The sequence below is a fragment of the Ranitomeya variabilis genome, chromosome 6, assembly GCF_051348905.1.
Source record: "Ranitomeya variabilis isolate aRanVar5 chromosome 6, aRanVar5.hap1, whole genome shotgun sequence".
NCBI classification, from domain to species: Eukaryota; Metazoa; Chordata; class Amphibia; order Anura; family Dendrobatidae; genus Ranitomeya; species Ranitomeya variabilis.
The window spans coordinates 173,470,841-173,487,451 of NC_135237.1; the positions used below are offsets into that span (position 1 = coordinate 173,470,841).

General features: G+C 40.9%; 1 protein-coding gene across 2 annotated transcripts in view; it reads right to left on the bottom strand.

Moving 5' to 3' along the window:
- The window catches only part of VPS41 (VPS41 subunit of HOPS complex), a 343,493-nt gene that overhangs the window by 209,697 nt on the left and 117,185 nt on the right, over nt 1-16,611 (bottom strand). For both annotated transcript variants that reach the window (XM_077269269.1, XM_077269268.1), the window contains exon 5: nt 6,909-6,983. In XM_077269269.1, coding sequence (XP_077125384.1) covers nt 6,909-6,983 — 75 coding nt within the window. The remainder of the gene's footprint in view (nt 1-6,908; nt 6,984-16,611) is intronic.

Here is a 16,611-nt window from a genome sequence, read left to right on the forward strand (position 1 = left end):
TCCCTGTTAAAGCCAGTTGGGACGGTTAGGGAAGATTCCTCATCCGATAAAGTATTGGTAGAGGGACAGCTGGAGTACAAGGTTGACAAGGTCATTGACTCCCGGTGGGTGCGCCGGAAGCTCCAGTATCTGATACATTGGAAAGGGTATTCTCTTGAGGATCGGTCATGGGTCCAGGACAGTTCGGTGCACGCCGATCGTCTGGTGTGGGCCTTTCATGCCAGATATCCAGAGAAGCCTGGGGTCCAATGGCCCCCCGTTAAGGGGGGGTACTGTCATGGTTTGGACAGTGTTAATGCCCTGCCCTCTCAGGGTTAATTGTTGTGTCCTCCTTTTGGATCTGGGAGGGAGGGATATTTATACCCAAGCTAGACTAGGATTCTGTCATTTATACTTTTGCTTTGTCTGTGTGCCTGACCCCCTGGTGTGCGTGTGCATACTGTGTTGTTTGTTTGCTCTCGTGCTTGATCTGGTCTGTTTGATCCTCTCGGTTTCTCTGCTTTCTGTTTCTATTCATTCACTTACTCAGGTTTCTGACCTCCGGGTTCCACCTGACTATCATTCTGTCTCACCCTCCTGTACCTCGCTTATCTCCCGGTTATTGACCTCAGCACATCTGACTGCTCTCCGGCGCTGGTTGCCACCTTTGCACCCCGGTGCCTGGCTCCGCCCCTGGCCACTCCCCCTCTGTCACATGGTTCAGGTCCTGCTTGCTACCCGGTGAGTTCTCCGCCGTTCTGCTCTGTGCTCCCTTACTGCGGCGAGTAGCCTCCTGGCAGTAGTTACACCCGGAGCCTTGACAATATCAGAAATTTCACATACGGCTCTGCGGAAGAAACAAATGTGAGTATCTCTGCAGCGGAAAGCAAAAAAAGAAAAGAGTGGCAGAAAAAGGGGAGTTCAGGGATTTTTAAAAGGTATTTGACTTAATTTGTTTTGCGTAAGTTATGGGTCCTCTTTAATGCCTTCACCTCCCCAGCCTGGTTTCACCTTCCTGACCAGGCCAAATTTTACAATTTTGGCAATCGTCACTTTATGTGGTAAAAACAATGCGGTACCCCTACTATGGAACGCTCTACCCCAACATATCAGACTCACCTGCCATGGAAACCTTCAAAAGGAACCTGAAGAACTACCTTTTTCGACAAGCCTACAACCTGCAATAACCCTCGTTCCACCATACAACTGCACAACCAGCTCTATCCTCACTCATCCCTTGTAGACTGTGAGCTCTTAAGGGCAGGGTCCTCTCTCTTTCTGTACTAGTTGCTGACTTGTATTGTTTAAGATTGTTGTAGTTGTTTTTATTATGTATACCCCTTTTCATATGTAAAGTGCCATGGAATAAATGGCGCTATAATAATAAATAATGATAATGACAACAACTTTGGAATGCTTCAACCATTCCGGGTCATTCAGAGACTTTTTTCGAGACACATTGTACTTTATGTTAGTGGTAAATTTAGGTCAACATTAGAGATGCGTAGACCCCGGGATGTTCGCGTCTGGCTGGTTCGGCCGAACAGCTGAAAAAAGTTCGGGCTCGGATACCAGAACAGTACCCGGACCCCATTCACCCCCATGCTGTCTGACTGGCAGTTATGATTTACCACCGATCAGAAGCAGTGTTTACCATGCTGTCGTGCACATGACAGAGCGACAAACACCCGGTGTTCAGGGGGCCAAACCCGAACAGTTACACAGACTTCCAGGTGAAGTCCATGTTCGGTGTCAGTTCAGCAGGTGTACAGCAGGTGTACAGTATGGACAAACTTTACGTTTCAGGTTTGCCCAAGCCTAGTCAAAATATCTTGCATTTATTTGTGAAAATATTGGAATTTTGACGAAAATTTACAAAATTTAGCAATTTTCAAACTTTCCATGTTTATGTCCTTAAACTAGTTAATCATGCTGTACAAAATAATTTCTAAATAACATTTACCATATGTCTACTCTACATCTGCATTTTTTAAACAATTTTTTATGTTGGGGAGTTAGAAGGGTTAAAAGTTCAGCGAATTCTCATGTTTCCAAAAAAATTTACAAAACCGTTTTTTAGAGGCCACATCATGTTTGAAGTTACTCTGAGGCGCTTCTATGACAGAAAATACCCAAGAGTGACACTATTCTAAACCCTGTACTCCTCAAAAATCTCAAAACCACATTCAGGAAGTTTATTAACCTTTTAGGTGGTCCATAGGAATTAAAGCAATGTTGAAGGAAAAAATAAATATTTTAGTTTTTCCCACAAAAATGTTCATATAGCTCCAAATGTTGCATTTTTATAAGGGTAACAGAAGAAGAAAAAAAACAAAATTTGTTCTGCAATTTCTTCTGGGTACGCAGATACCCAATATGTGGAGGAAAATCACTGTTTGGTCACACAGCAGAGCTTGGTACGGATGGTGTGCGATTTGAAGCGCAAAATTGACTGGAAAAGATAGACACACTATGCCACATTTTCAGAGCCACTGATGTGCCTAAACATTGGCAACCCCCAGAAGTGACCCCACTTTGGAAACTGCACTCATCAAGGCACTTATCTAGAGATGTGGTGAGCACCTTGAACCCACAGGTGCTTCAAAGAATTTTAGATTGTTGAGCCGTGGAAATGAAATATTATATTTTTCCCCAAAACAAGTTGCTTTTTCATTTTCACAAGGGTAAAAAGAGAAAATAGACCACACAATTTGTTGTGCGATTTCTCCTGAGTACACGGATACACCATGTTTGGTGGAAAACTACTGTTTGGGCACACGGCAGGGCCCGGAAAGAAAGGAGTGGCAGTTGAATTCTGGAGCGCAATTTTGGCTGGAACACATTCAGATGCCAAGTCACATTTGAAGATCCCCTGACATGCCAAAACAGGAGAAACCCCCACAAGTGACAATATTTTGGACAATACATCTTTTGAGGAATTAAGCTAGCGTTGTAATGAGAATTTTAACCAACATGTAACTCACAGAATGGTATAACATTGGGCTGAGTCCATGGAAAATTACAATTTTTTCCACTAAAATGCTACTTTGGCTTCAAGTTTTCAATTTTCAAAAGAGATAAGAGAAAACGAACCACAAAGTAGTTGTGCAATTTCTCCTGAGTACACCGACACTGAAAACTACTTTTGAGGGACATTGGAAAGCTCAGAATTGAAGGAACGCCATATCGTGGTGCACATTTTGCTGGAATGGATTGATTGAGCCATGTCAGATTGGCAGAACCCCTGAAATGCCAAAACAGCAGAACCCTCCCCCAATAAGTGACCTCATTTTAGAAACTACACCTCTCAACAAATTCATCTAGGGGTGCAGTGATCATATTGACATGACAGGTGTGTCACTGAATTTTATATCATTGGGCAGTGAAAAAAAAAAAACAAAATATTTGTTTTAACCACAGATTTTACATTTTTGCAAGGCGAAATGGGTAAAAATGGCACCAAAACTTGTCACACAATTTCTGCTGAACGTGGCAATACACCATATGTGGCTGTACAGTGCTGATTAGCCACACACGAAGACTCGTAATGAAAAGAGAGTTATTTGACTCTTGTAGAACAAATTGTTATAAAATAGTTAGCAGACTCCATATACAGAGCCCCTAAGTGCCAGAAGAAAAAAATCCTCCCTCAAGTGACCCCGTTTTGGAAATTACATCCCTCTAGAATTTTATCTAGAGGTGCAGTGACGATTTTGACTTCATGGATGTTTGCCAGAAACTAGCAGCGGTGAATGTTGCTGAGTGAAAATTGCAAATCTTCCAGTTTAGTGCCAGTACATTGTAGTGCCCATACATTGTAGTGCCCATACATTGTAGTGCCCAGATCCTGCTTCTGAAGACATGGACCCCATAAATTAAGCAGAATCTCACTACAGAGATTCCAAACATGGATGCCAAATGCGGTTTAGGCACACTTGGGAGTGCAGCCTTCACTTGATTTCTTTTGGTGGGGCGAGGAGCCTTACCGCTTTTCCAGAGCCTTTGTACTACAAGGAAGGTGGAAGCCTCCTATATTTCCATTAACAGATGACGGAGTGAAGACTTGCTTTTTTTGTGGACTGATTTGAAGCTTTTCTTGGAAACATTTAACATAGCATTTTAGATCACTTTTATTCCGCGCTCTACACTGAGCACTTACACTGCGGTTTCCATCAAAATCTCTAAGTGAAATGATTCAGATGAAACCCGTGAGGGATCCATTCACTACATCAGGCAGCAGAGTTACTCTGGACCTTCATCTGGCCTCTGTTCAGCGGCGTCCTTCAGTTCAGAAGTGCACAAAACTGTGGCACGCCTAAAATGTTCTTTACTGTGTGGTAAAATTGATAAGCCAGCTTTATTCTTCATGTCAGCACAATTATAGCGATACCACATTTAAATCATTTTTAATGTTTTGCTGCTATTACACAAATAAAAATTATTTTATAGAAAAAAATAATTGTTTTTGCATCACTGTATTCTGAGAGCTAAAGTTTTTTTCATTTTTACGTTGATGGAGCTGTAAGGCGGCTTTTTTTGTGCCGGACAAGATGACGTTTTATACTTTTTTTTTATTTTTTTTTTACTTTTTTACTTAGTCTATGGGACTTTAACTTTTTGCACTCTGTTTGCTGTTATAAAGCATTGCAATGCTTTATACCTGTCAGTGCTGCACTGCCTCTTAGACCATGCATTGAGCATGGTTTAAGAGGTTTCCCATGGCCTGGTGACCTGGATATGACGACGTTAAGGTCGTCGCGATGATGTCGCCAGGGGGGGCGCCGATCGGAGGGGAGAGGGAGCCACCGTCCTTCCTTCTAAATGCTGCAATCGAAAACCTGATTTAAAAAATAGGTCATTTTCTGATTAGAGATTTACTAATCGATTTTACAACAGAATTGGCTTCCTTCTTTGAGGACAACATAGCAAAGAGACGGGTCTGCTATCCAATTAGCCCAAACAGCATTCAAATATTATGACATCTATGTAAAGGGCACTATAAAATAATGACTAGTATGTGTCCTCTGCTTTGCCAAATAGGTATACACACAGCACATCAATCGTTGTTGATGGAGCAGGAGGAAAGGGGTATACACCCCTAGTGCATGCAGCAAACCCATAAACATGAGCCAGCTGCATGCTTTCATATCTTCTTTTTAACAAATAGTACAAAAATAATATAAAAAGTCAATCTATATATACACACACACCGTATATACTCGAGTATAAGTCGAGATTTTCAGCCCATTTTTTTTAGGCTGAAAGTGCCCCTCTCGGCTTATACTCGAGGTATTTTCCCAGGGGGTCAGCGGGGGAGCGGAAGGAGTGACGGCTGTCACATCATACTCACTCTCCCGGCGCGGTCTCTGCACCTCCCTGCTTCTCAGATGGTCTCTGGTGCCTGCAGCTCTTCCTGTGTTCAGCAGTCACATGGTACTGCTCATTAAAGTAATGAATATGGACACTCCCATAGGCATGGCAGGCATATTAATTACTTTAATGAGTGGTACCACGTGACCGCTGAACACAGGAACAAGCTGCTGGCGCGCCCCGGAGACCATCAGAGAAGCAGGGACTTGCAGTGAGACAGCTCCAGGATGAGGCAAGTAGGATGGGGGAGGGTGAGCCATGCGACATTCACCTGTCCCCGTTCCACCGCCGCGCTGTATCTTCCGCGTCATCTGGCTGTGATGTTCAGGTCAGAGGGCGCGATGACGTGTTTAGTGTGCACCCTCTGCCTGAACAGTCACTGCAGAGACCCGAAAGACACAGCGGCGGTGGAACGGTGACAGGTGAATATCGCAAGTGCCGGGGGCTTGAGCCAGCGGTGACACCGGCACCTGACCCCCATAGCGCGCCGGTGTCCCGCTTGCTCAAGACCCCGACACTCGGCGCCCAGCGATGAGAGGTGAGTATGCCATTTTTTTTTTTTTTTTTAATTGCAGCAGCAGCATAAGGGCATATTATGCTATGGAGCATCTTATGGGGCCATCAACCTTCATGGAGAAGCATACAGGGCATATTATGTTATGGAGCATCTTATGGGGCCATCAACCTTTATGTAGCAGCATATGGGGCATAACATGCTACGAAGCATCTTATGGGGCCATCAACCTTTATGGAGCAGCATATGGGGCATATTATTCTATGGAGCATATTATGGTACCATCAACTTTTATGGAGCATTATATGAAGCATATTATTCTATGGAGCATCTTATGGGGCCATCAACCCTTATGGAGCATTATAAGGGGCATATTATTCTATGGAGCATCTTATGGTGCCATCATTAACCTTTGTGCAGCATTATAAAGGGCATATTTTAATATGGAGCATCTTATGGGGCCATTATTAACCTTTGTGCAGCATTATACGGGGCATATTTTTGTTTGGAGCATCTTATGGGGCCCATCATTTACTTTATGGAGCATTATATGAGGCGTATTTTGTATGGAGTACCTTATGGGGCTCCTGATTCAATATGGATATTCAAAAACATTTAACCTACTGATGTCTCAATCAATTTTACTTTTATTGGTATCGATTTTTATTTTTTAAATTTACCAGTAGCGGCTGCATTTCCCACCCTAGGCTTATACTCGAGTCAATAAGTGTTCCCAGTTTTTTGTGGCAAAATTAGGGGTCTCGGCTTATACTCGGGTCGGGTTATACTCGAGTACATACGGTATATATATATATATATATATATATATATATATATATATATATATATATATATTTATTATTCAAAGACAGCAAGATGCATCAATATCCTGATTAATTTATATCCACTATTTTTTTTTACCACATCTATGCCTTGTATGAAATTGACCTGAATTCCATTATTTGAATCAGTTTCATAGGTCTTATTCAATCAAAAAAAGAAACGTCACAGTATGACCGTACATCAGTCGATTTTCAAGAAATACCTTGCCATCCTCTGCACAGACGCCGACATGTTCCCCACCTTCATCCAGACTAATCTGATTGATCTTCACAGTGCTCTGAAAAAAAAGAAAATGGAAACAATCACAGATTTTTTGTTAAAAATTTTCTAAATTACTTCATATGCTCAAATCTTTTTTTTTTTATCATTTTCAGATTTTATTCTTATATGGAATGTACCAACATCAGCATTTATGCAAAAGTAGCAAATTAATTATCCAGATGTTTAGCAGGACTTGTAGGTGGCAGATATAAAATTAATTGCCATGCATGGACAGAAAATCATTACAAAGTTTTGTGCAAGTGTTTGGTCTTGCAGTGTGCAAATATCTTACACTTTCATAGTCATGGATTATGTTTTATTACTGGAACCACAAATCGGTAAACCCAAATCTTGATAAGATTTTACCATATGGCCCCTCAACGGCAAAGTTTAGACAGCCTTGTTATGGGGTACAATGGGTGGTCACAGGCAAGGTAGTTACTGTATTATGTCTAATGTGGACCTAGGAGGACAAAGCATGATTCGCCCAAAATGTCTCTTTTTACAAGGGTGTCCCCAACTGATATATTTATGGTATATCCTGTGATTTGTGGAGATAATTCAGGAAACACATCAAGAAAATTAAATCATCAAAGAATTGGCTATTTTAGTAAGTTTGTTTCCCATCATTGTAGTGTTTAAATACTAAGTTGGTAAAAAATTAGCGCAAATTGTTCTTTTACCCAGCATAAACCAAGACTGATCTTCAAGAATAAATTTGGACAAGACCTTACTGATGCGAATGGCCAAAATTTTGGCCAGAATTCTAATATCATTGTTGAGGAATGAGCCAGGTCTCTAAGACCCACAATCAGCAAAAGTCCTTCATAGGCTTGATAACGACGATCAACAATGCCTCTAGCGGGGAAGCTTGTAGTTGGCTACTTTGCTAAATTAAATTGTAATGTTTAAGCAGTTTAAAGGGTCAGGAAACGTACCAGTTTTTGTACTGCTCAAAATGAAATCTGTCAGTACCTGGGGACTTCCTCTTGTGGAAAGACTGAAAGAGGTTATCCACCAACTCTTTTTAAATGAAGAAGTCACGTAAAATAAAAAAAATTAAATAAAAAGCCCCCGCGCAATTCTAGTAATGTCAGCGTTGGGTCTGCTATGGTTCACACGGCATTGTTTTGTCAAACGAGTTCTTCCACCAATCAGCAACCGGCCATGAATCTTTTTGGGAATGATGCAACAAGTTTTTCACACCTGGATTTGGGGATCCTCTGCCATTTTTCTTTGCAGATCTTCTCCAGTTCCATCAGGTTGGATAGTGAACATTGGTTGACAGCCATTTTCAAGTCTCTCCAGAGATGCTCAATTGGGATTAGGTCAGGGCTCTGGCTGGGCTAGTTAAGAATGGTCACAGAGTTGTTCTGAAGCCACTGTTATTTTAGCTGTGTGCTTAGGGTCATTGTCTTGTTGGAAGGTGTACCTTCGGCCAAGTCTGAGGTCCAAAGCACTCTGGAAGAGGTTTTCATCCAGGATATCTCTGTACTTGGCCGCATTCATGTTTCCTTCAATTACAATCAGTCGCCCTGTCCCTGCAGCTGAAAAACACCCCCATAGAATGATGCTGCCACCACCATGTTTCACTGTTGGGATTGTATTGGGCAGGTGATGAGCAGTGCCTGGTTTTCTCCACACATACCGCTTAGAATTATCATCAAAAAGATCAATCTTCATCTCATCACAGAATCTTATTTCTCATCGTCTGGGAGTCCTTCATGTGTTTTTTAGCAAACTCTACGCATGCTTTCATATGTCTTACACTGAGGAGAGGCTTCCATCAGGCCACTCTGCTATAAAGGCCCGACTTGTGAAGGGCTGCAGTGATAGTTGACTTTGTGGAACTTCCTCCCATCTCCCTACTGCATCTCTGGAGCTCAGCCACAGTGATCTTGGAGTTCTTCTTTACCTCTCTCACCAAGCCTCTTCTCCCACGATTGCTCAGTTTGGCAGGACGGCCAGGTCTAGGAAGAGTTCTGGTGGTCTCAAACTTCTCCCATTTAAGGATTATGGAGGCGATTGTGCTCTTAGGAACCTTGAATGCTGCAGAAATCCTTTTGTAACCTTGGCCAGATCTGTGCCTTGCCACAATTCTGTCTCTGAGCTCCTTGGACAGTTCCTTTGATCTCATGATTCTCATTTGGTCTGACATGCACTGTGAGCTTTGAGGTCTTATATAGACAGGTGTATGCCTTTCCAAATCAAGTCCTGTCAGTTTATTTAAAGGGAAGGTGCCATAAAAAAATTTTTTTTACAGCAATTGTAAAAAAAGTAAATAATTAATGTTTACATTTTCTTAAAAAAATATTATAATTTGTTTATAATTTAGTAAAATATGAAAAATAATTTGAAAAGTTTTGGAATTTCCACTTTTAAACACTAGGGGGAGCAGCTGCTGAAATTTCAGAAAAACCTAGTGTGCAAATAGCTCACATTACAGCACTGCAGTAATTATGGGCGGAGTCTGCTGACGTGTGTGATGTCTCCTCTCCTCCCCTTCTGGGTGTTTGCTAAGGGATAAGAGAGGATGATATTCAGGAACCCAGTGAGCAGCCATTTTGTTGGTGACTGCAGAGTAAGGCTGCCGTCACACTATCAGTATTTGGTCAGTATTTTACATCAGTATTTGTAAGCCAAAACCAGGAGTGGAACAATTAGAGGAAAAGTATAACAGAAACATATGCATCACTTCTGCATTTATCACCCACTCATGGTTTTGGCTGAGAAATACTGATGTAAAATACTGACCAAATACTGCTAGTGTGAGGGCAGCCTTATGCTGACAAGTAGAGTCACCGAGGATGGCAGGCAGCAAGGATTCTGGCAGATATGTGGTGGAGGGAGCAGGGTGACAGCAGCACAGAGTATTTCAGGAGAGCAGTGTGCTGGTCTATGGGGGGCACCCTGTTTGGTGCGCGGAGCAGCCAGGGATTGTACATAGAGCGCTGTCTTTTATACACATGGATGGACCGTCTGCTCCACAGAAATCCAGGAAACATTTCTGCGGATTGATGACCTGTTCTGATCCAGACATTGCATGCAAAGACCCCAATCCCCTCCTCACATCCTGTCTTCTCCATCCTGTCCTGGCGATGTGTGAAAGCGAGGCGACAGGCGAAGTACGGGGTGACGCTGGGAAGGAAATGTAGCCATATAGTAACGATAAAAATGAGACCCCTCTCTTCAGCTGCCTCACCAGCCCTCCCCTGACTGCACCTAACTGGAGGTCATGTTGCCCCCTCTATTACCCCAGACCCGCGTGCAGGTGCTCAGCCAGGACCACCATAGAATGGGTCCGCTTTCTGAAGATAATACTGAGATAGTGTTCTCACATAATACCACCATATAGATCACACATAATACTGTCCTATAGTTCTCACATAACACCATCATATAGATCGCAAATAACGACGCCATAGTGTTCTCACATAATACCGCCATATAGATCACACATAATATCGCCATATAGATCACACACAATACCGCCATATAGATCACACACAATACTATCAAATAGATCACACAATACGGTCATACAGTTCTCACATAATACCACCATATAGATCACACAATACTGCCAGTGTTGTCACATACCGCCATATAGATCACACATAATACTGCCATAGTGTTCTCACATAATACCGCCATATAGATCACACATAATACCGCCATATAGATCACACAATACCGACACATAGATCTCACATAATACCGCCATAATACAGCTTTTAAAATTGTGCGTTACAGATATTTTAGTGGCAAAAATGAACAATTGGTAGAAAAAGGTTGAACTTGATAGACTGTGGTCTTTTTTCAACTTATGTAACCATGAGTAGTGTCTACAAGAGCAGTATATGTGTATTGTGTGGATTTACTGCCTGTAACTTCAGGCGCTAATTCTTCATCTACATTAAAGGGAACCTGTCAGCAGATTTTGCCACCTAATCTAAGAGCAGCATGATGAAGGGGCAGAGACTGTAATTGTAATAAAATCACTGCTGCTTACAATTTGAAGGTTCCTAATAATCCTCCTTACACTGATCCTAGGTGATTTGTGTAGGATAAATCCCGCCTGGTATCTACTTCTCCACTTTAAAAAAAAATGTTTAAATGGTAACTTTACTATCAGACAACTTGCTGTCATTAAAGGGAAGCTGTCACATCCAAACACATAATTTACCTGCAGATATAGGAGTAATCTATAGGTATATGATGCACAAATTCTAGCATATAAATCACATGCTGCAAAGCCACCTGTCAATCAAAGTTGCATGGAGCGATTACAGCACACCCTGTCTAACGGCTCTGATGACTGGAAGAGAGAATAAGACAGTAAGACGGCCTAACAGGATTTAAATGCCACCTACCTATAGATTACCTCTATATCTGCAGGTAAACAGCATTTCTGGACGTGACAGGTTCCCTTTAAATATAAGGTGCTGAACAAGCAATCTGTAATTCACTTTATTTTAAAATTAAGTAGTTCTCCCCCCAAACCCTCTGTAAAAAAATCTAAGTCTAAATATACACATGGTAAAAATTGTTGGTACCCCTTGTTGAAAAACCCAAAATGGTCTTAGAAATAACTTGAATCTGACAAAAGTAATAAAAAATAAAAGATCTATAAAAATGAACAAATGAAAGTCAGACATTGATTTTCAACCATGCTTCCACAGAATTAAAAAAATAAATAAATAAAACTCATGAAATAGGCCTAAACAGATTAAAGGTGAACTTCAAGCTCAAGGAACATCAGAGTCAGATTGCACCATCCGTCGTTGTATGAGCCAAAGTGGACTTCATGGGAGATGACCAAGGAGGACACCATTGTTGAAAAAAAAAAATCATAAAAAAGCCAGACTGGAATTTGCCAAACTACATGTTGACAAGCCACAAAGCTTCTGGGAGAATGTCATATGGATAGATGAGACAAAATTGGAACTTTTTGGCAAGGCACATCAGCTCTATGTTCACAGACGGAAAAATGAAGCATATCAAGAAAAGAACACTGTCCCTACTGTGAAACATGGAGGAGGCTCTGTTATGTTCTGGGGCTGCTTTGCTGCATCTGGCACAGGATGTCTAGAATCTGTGCAGGGTACAGTGAAATCTGAAGACTATCAAGGGATTCTAAAGAGGAAAATGCTGCCCAGTGTCAGAAAGCTTGGTCTCAGTCGCAGGTCAAGGGACTTGCAACAGTATAATGACCCAAAACACACAGCTAAAAACACCTAAGAATGGCTAAAAGGAAAACATTGGACTATTCTGAAGTGGCCTTCTACGAGCCCTGACCTAAATCCTATTGAGCATCTTTGGAAAGAGCTGAAACATGATGTCTGGAAAAGGCAACCTTCAGACACAAGACAACTGGATCACTTTGATCTTGAGGAGTGGGCCAAAATACCTGTTGAGAGGTGCAGAAGTCTCTTTGAAAGATACAGGAATTATTTGATTGCAGTGATTGCCTCAAAAGGTTGTGCAACTAAATATTAAGTTAAGGTTACCATCCTTTCTGTCCAGGCCTATTTCATGAGTTTAATTTATTTTTTTTTTAATTCTGTGGCAGCATGGTTGAAAAGCAATGTCTGACTTTCATTTGTTTATTTTCATAGATAGAGAGTTGGGCTTTTAGTTTGGATCTGAAAACTATTGGACAATGGCAGGTGCGATACATATTGAGACTTGAAGAAAAGTAAATTCCAGCACATATACTGGGGACAGGATGCTTGTGAAAACAAACTGCCGACTCAGAAAGAATGTAAGGAAAAATACAGAGAATCAGGACAGTTCCTGAACATATCAGACTGGTATGCTTTTGGTGAGGATAGAAAGTTACCGTATGCTTTTACAATGCTTTTGGGTGAAAAAAAGATGCATGCAATTTATTTATGTGGATTTTAAGTTGGTGTCCACATAGTAAGCTGAAGATATTGATCGCTTTGAGCATCCACTGAATAAGCAATAGCAAGGGTCAAGATTTATTCAGGTTAACTTGAATTTTTTTCAGTTTTACATTAAGATATTAGAATATATTGAAAACTAATTTAAAGTGATACTACCTAAAGTTTGAGAATGTTCTACTGAGTGTGAAACAAGCATAAGATCCTGGATTTGGAATGTATTCCCCGTCTACTTAATATTTCCATATCTACCACTTGGAGAACCTTTAACACAGAAGAGAATTCAGCATGAAAACACAACTTAAAACTAGTATCCGTACTGGGCAATTTTCTTTGCTAAGGTATCATTAAAACTTCAGCAGGATCCTAGGAATGACCTACAGGCAACAATTCTGGAGGGAGTAATAAAGGGGAAAGTCTGTAAATGTAATTTCCCAGAATTTAAGCAAAGGTAAAATATATAGTATTGCCATTAGAATATGTAACACTATATGCTGAAATGGTAGAAATAACTAGAAATGACCTTTCACTTTCCAAGTGTCTTCCCTCAAAGATGTGCTCACAATGTAATATTTGGAGCAGAAATGTTCACACTGAGTATATTGGATATGGGTCACCGGGGACCGCAGGATGACGAGCGGTATTCCCCCTACGCTGCACGGATCATTACAGGATCTGCCTTGAGTAAGGTTAATGCATTTTAGCAAATTGAAAAAAAGACGATCCCTGTCCATTTAGTAAGTACGATATGTCCTATACAGGTAACTAGTGAATGAGTTTTCTTCTGTATAACAATTTTTTCCATTTTAGAGGTAAAGATGTCCTGGAGATTTTCATCCAGGTTTACAGCATACATAACAAACTGGTTAATAAGCCCTTATACATTTCCCTAGTCACAGTCATTGTCTGACCCCATCCCTAATATTTAGTAATATATTTATAGAATGCAGAAAACTATTTTCCATCCCTTCCACAATATGTAATAACATTTGTGTGTGTTAGTTAAAGGTTCTTGTTCTACTCAGCACCTGTTACTTCTCATTTCCTTGAAAAAAAGTGAAGCATGTAGTAATCCAACTTGTGCAATATTCAATTACCTAATGTAAAACGTTGGAAATAAATACACTTAGTATAGATTCTGTCAGCTCTTCAGTTAGGAATACATTTAAGACTTGTTGAGGAGGGCTCTTTTAATTGTGTTCTTTTGTGGAAACTCCGTCTCCCTGGAGGATCATCACCATTCTGCTTATATTATCAGTCCCCCAATGGTGAACTTGAGAAATCAATCCACTAATGTATAATTTGTAAAGCTTCCCTTACTAACAAATGGATAATTGATTCTTTCACAAATGCTGCATCCCAGCGGAACTGAAGCAGAATGGATAAGAAACTGGAGAAGGGAATGCACTTTAAGGCTGAGACAATGCAATATTAAAATGTAAGTAACTATTGGTTTATCAATAAAACGTAAAAGTAATCCTACAAAACAAAAATAATCCTGCAAAACATCATAAAAGTAATCCTACCAAACATCACAATAGTAATCCTAATAATCATAAAAAGTAATACTAAAAACAATTATAAAAGTAATCCTACAAAACATCATACAAATAATCCCACAAAGGATCACAAAAGTAATCCTAGAAAACATCCTAAGGCCTCTTTCACATGTCCATGTCTCTGGTACGTGTGGTGACAGTTTTCACACATACCGGAGTCACTGACATGTGTAGACCCATTCAAATGATTGGGTTTGTGTACATGTCAGTGTGTTTCCATGGACTCTGTGTCCGTTGGCAAAACACACAGACATGTTCATTTTTTCCAACAGCACAGGCCGCAAAACGTACAGCACACGTGCACTTGGATGAAACACATGGATGTGACACGCATCGGAACCAGGGAAGAAGCGCTACAGTAAGCGCTGTTCCCCGGCAGCTGGTGCTGAAGACGGCTCTCATCATTCTCCCCTGCTCTGCCGGCAATCAGTGCGGGCAGGGGAGAATTATATTCAAGTGAGGACAATGACAGAAGGCATTTTCCCAAGTGGAAATAAGTAAAAATGGCACGAAAAATGGTCACACAATTTCTGAATGTGGAAATGCCCCAAATGTGACTGCACAGTGCTGCTTAGCCACATGGCGAGACTCGAAAGGGACGGAGAGCTATTTACCTCTTGGAGCACAAATTTTCTTAGAATAGTTTGCAGACTCCATATACAGAGCCCCTAAGTGCTAGAAGAGCAGAAGACCCAATTTTGGAAATTATACCCCTTTGGGAATTTATCTACAGGTGTAGTGACGATTTTGACTCCCTTGGTATTTTCCAGAAACAAGCAGCAATGGATGTTGCCAAGTGAAAATTGCAAATGTACTATCGTAGTTACATTACAGTACATTGTAGTGCCCAGTACGTTATGCCCAGCTCATGCTTACGGAAACATGCATCGGTAAATTAAGCGGGCTCTCATTGATACAGAAATGCCAAACATGTTGATGCTAAATGTGGTTTAGACACACTGTGGGGCATTTGGATTTGTGAGAACAAAATTTGCTGGATTTCTTTTGGAGGGCAAGGAGCCATTTTGCGTTTCCAGAGCCTTTGTACTACCAGTTACGCAGATGCCACCTATATTTCTGATAACAAATGACAGACCTGAGTGGGGACATGCTTTTTTGTGGATTTAGTTGAAGCTTTTATTGGAAAGATTTTACATAACATTTTGGATCATATTTATCCTGCACTCTACGCTGAGCACTTATATTGGGGTTTCTACCAAAAAATCCCAGTGACGTGACTCAAATGAAAACCCAAAAGGGTGCTTTCACTGTAATGATGCAGAAGTCCTTTTCAGAGATGCATAAAACTGTATCCAACGGCACTTTTATGCATGCCTAAAAATATGGACACTGCCGAATCACAGGGCAGAAGGCATTCACAGTGTCTTCATCTGCCTCATTATTGGGAATCTTCTGCCAAGGGTTCCATCTGAATCATGTATTTCAGAGATTTACATGAAATTCTGGATAGGATATTCAAGATGCCGACAATTCCCTTGCCTGATTTTGGAGGAGCGTGGAATTGTCGGCATCTTGAATATCCTATCCAGAATTTCTTGAAGATCCTTCCCGGGTCTGGTGCCATCTGCAACCCTCCTATCATACTTATTATATGTGTTGTGCATACTCAACGTGTAAAGGTGAGAATTTTACCTTACAGTAAACTAATTGTTATTTTGGTAACTTTGCTATTGTGCCCCTCTCTTTACCCTTTCTAGAAGATTTACACGGAAATCCCAATGAAAGCGATAAGCGCATAGTGCAGGATACATGTGAGCCGCGTCCTACTGTGATCTTTGGGAGGCAGAATGAACAAATAAACAGCAGGTGAAGAATTGGTTTTACTTTTTTTTTTTTATGCCATTCCTTGTGCGGTATAAGTGATTCGATGACATTCTTCAAGTCAGTGATATTACAGCGATACCAGATTTATTTTTTATGTTTTTCTGTTGTCACAGACTAAAAGATGCTTTTTATTGAAAAAATACGTTTTTACTTTTGCAATGAGAGAGAGACTGCAGTGCAAATGATGGACCGGGACCACTGTAATCATAGCATGATGGTTCCAATGGCAAGGTAAATAGAGTCTGGAGATGAATCACTTGGGTGAGTGGAGAGGTGATATGTAAAAAGTGGCGCAGGTTTAGAAATTTGTTATATTGGCACAAAGGATGTGTAT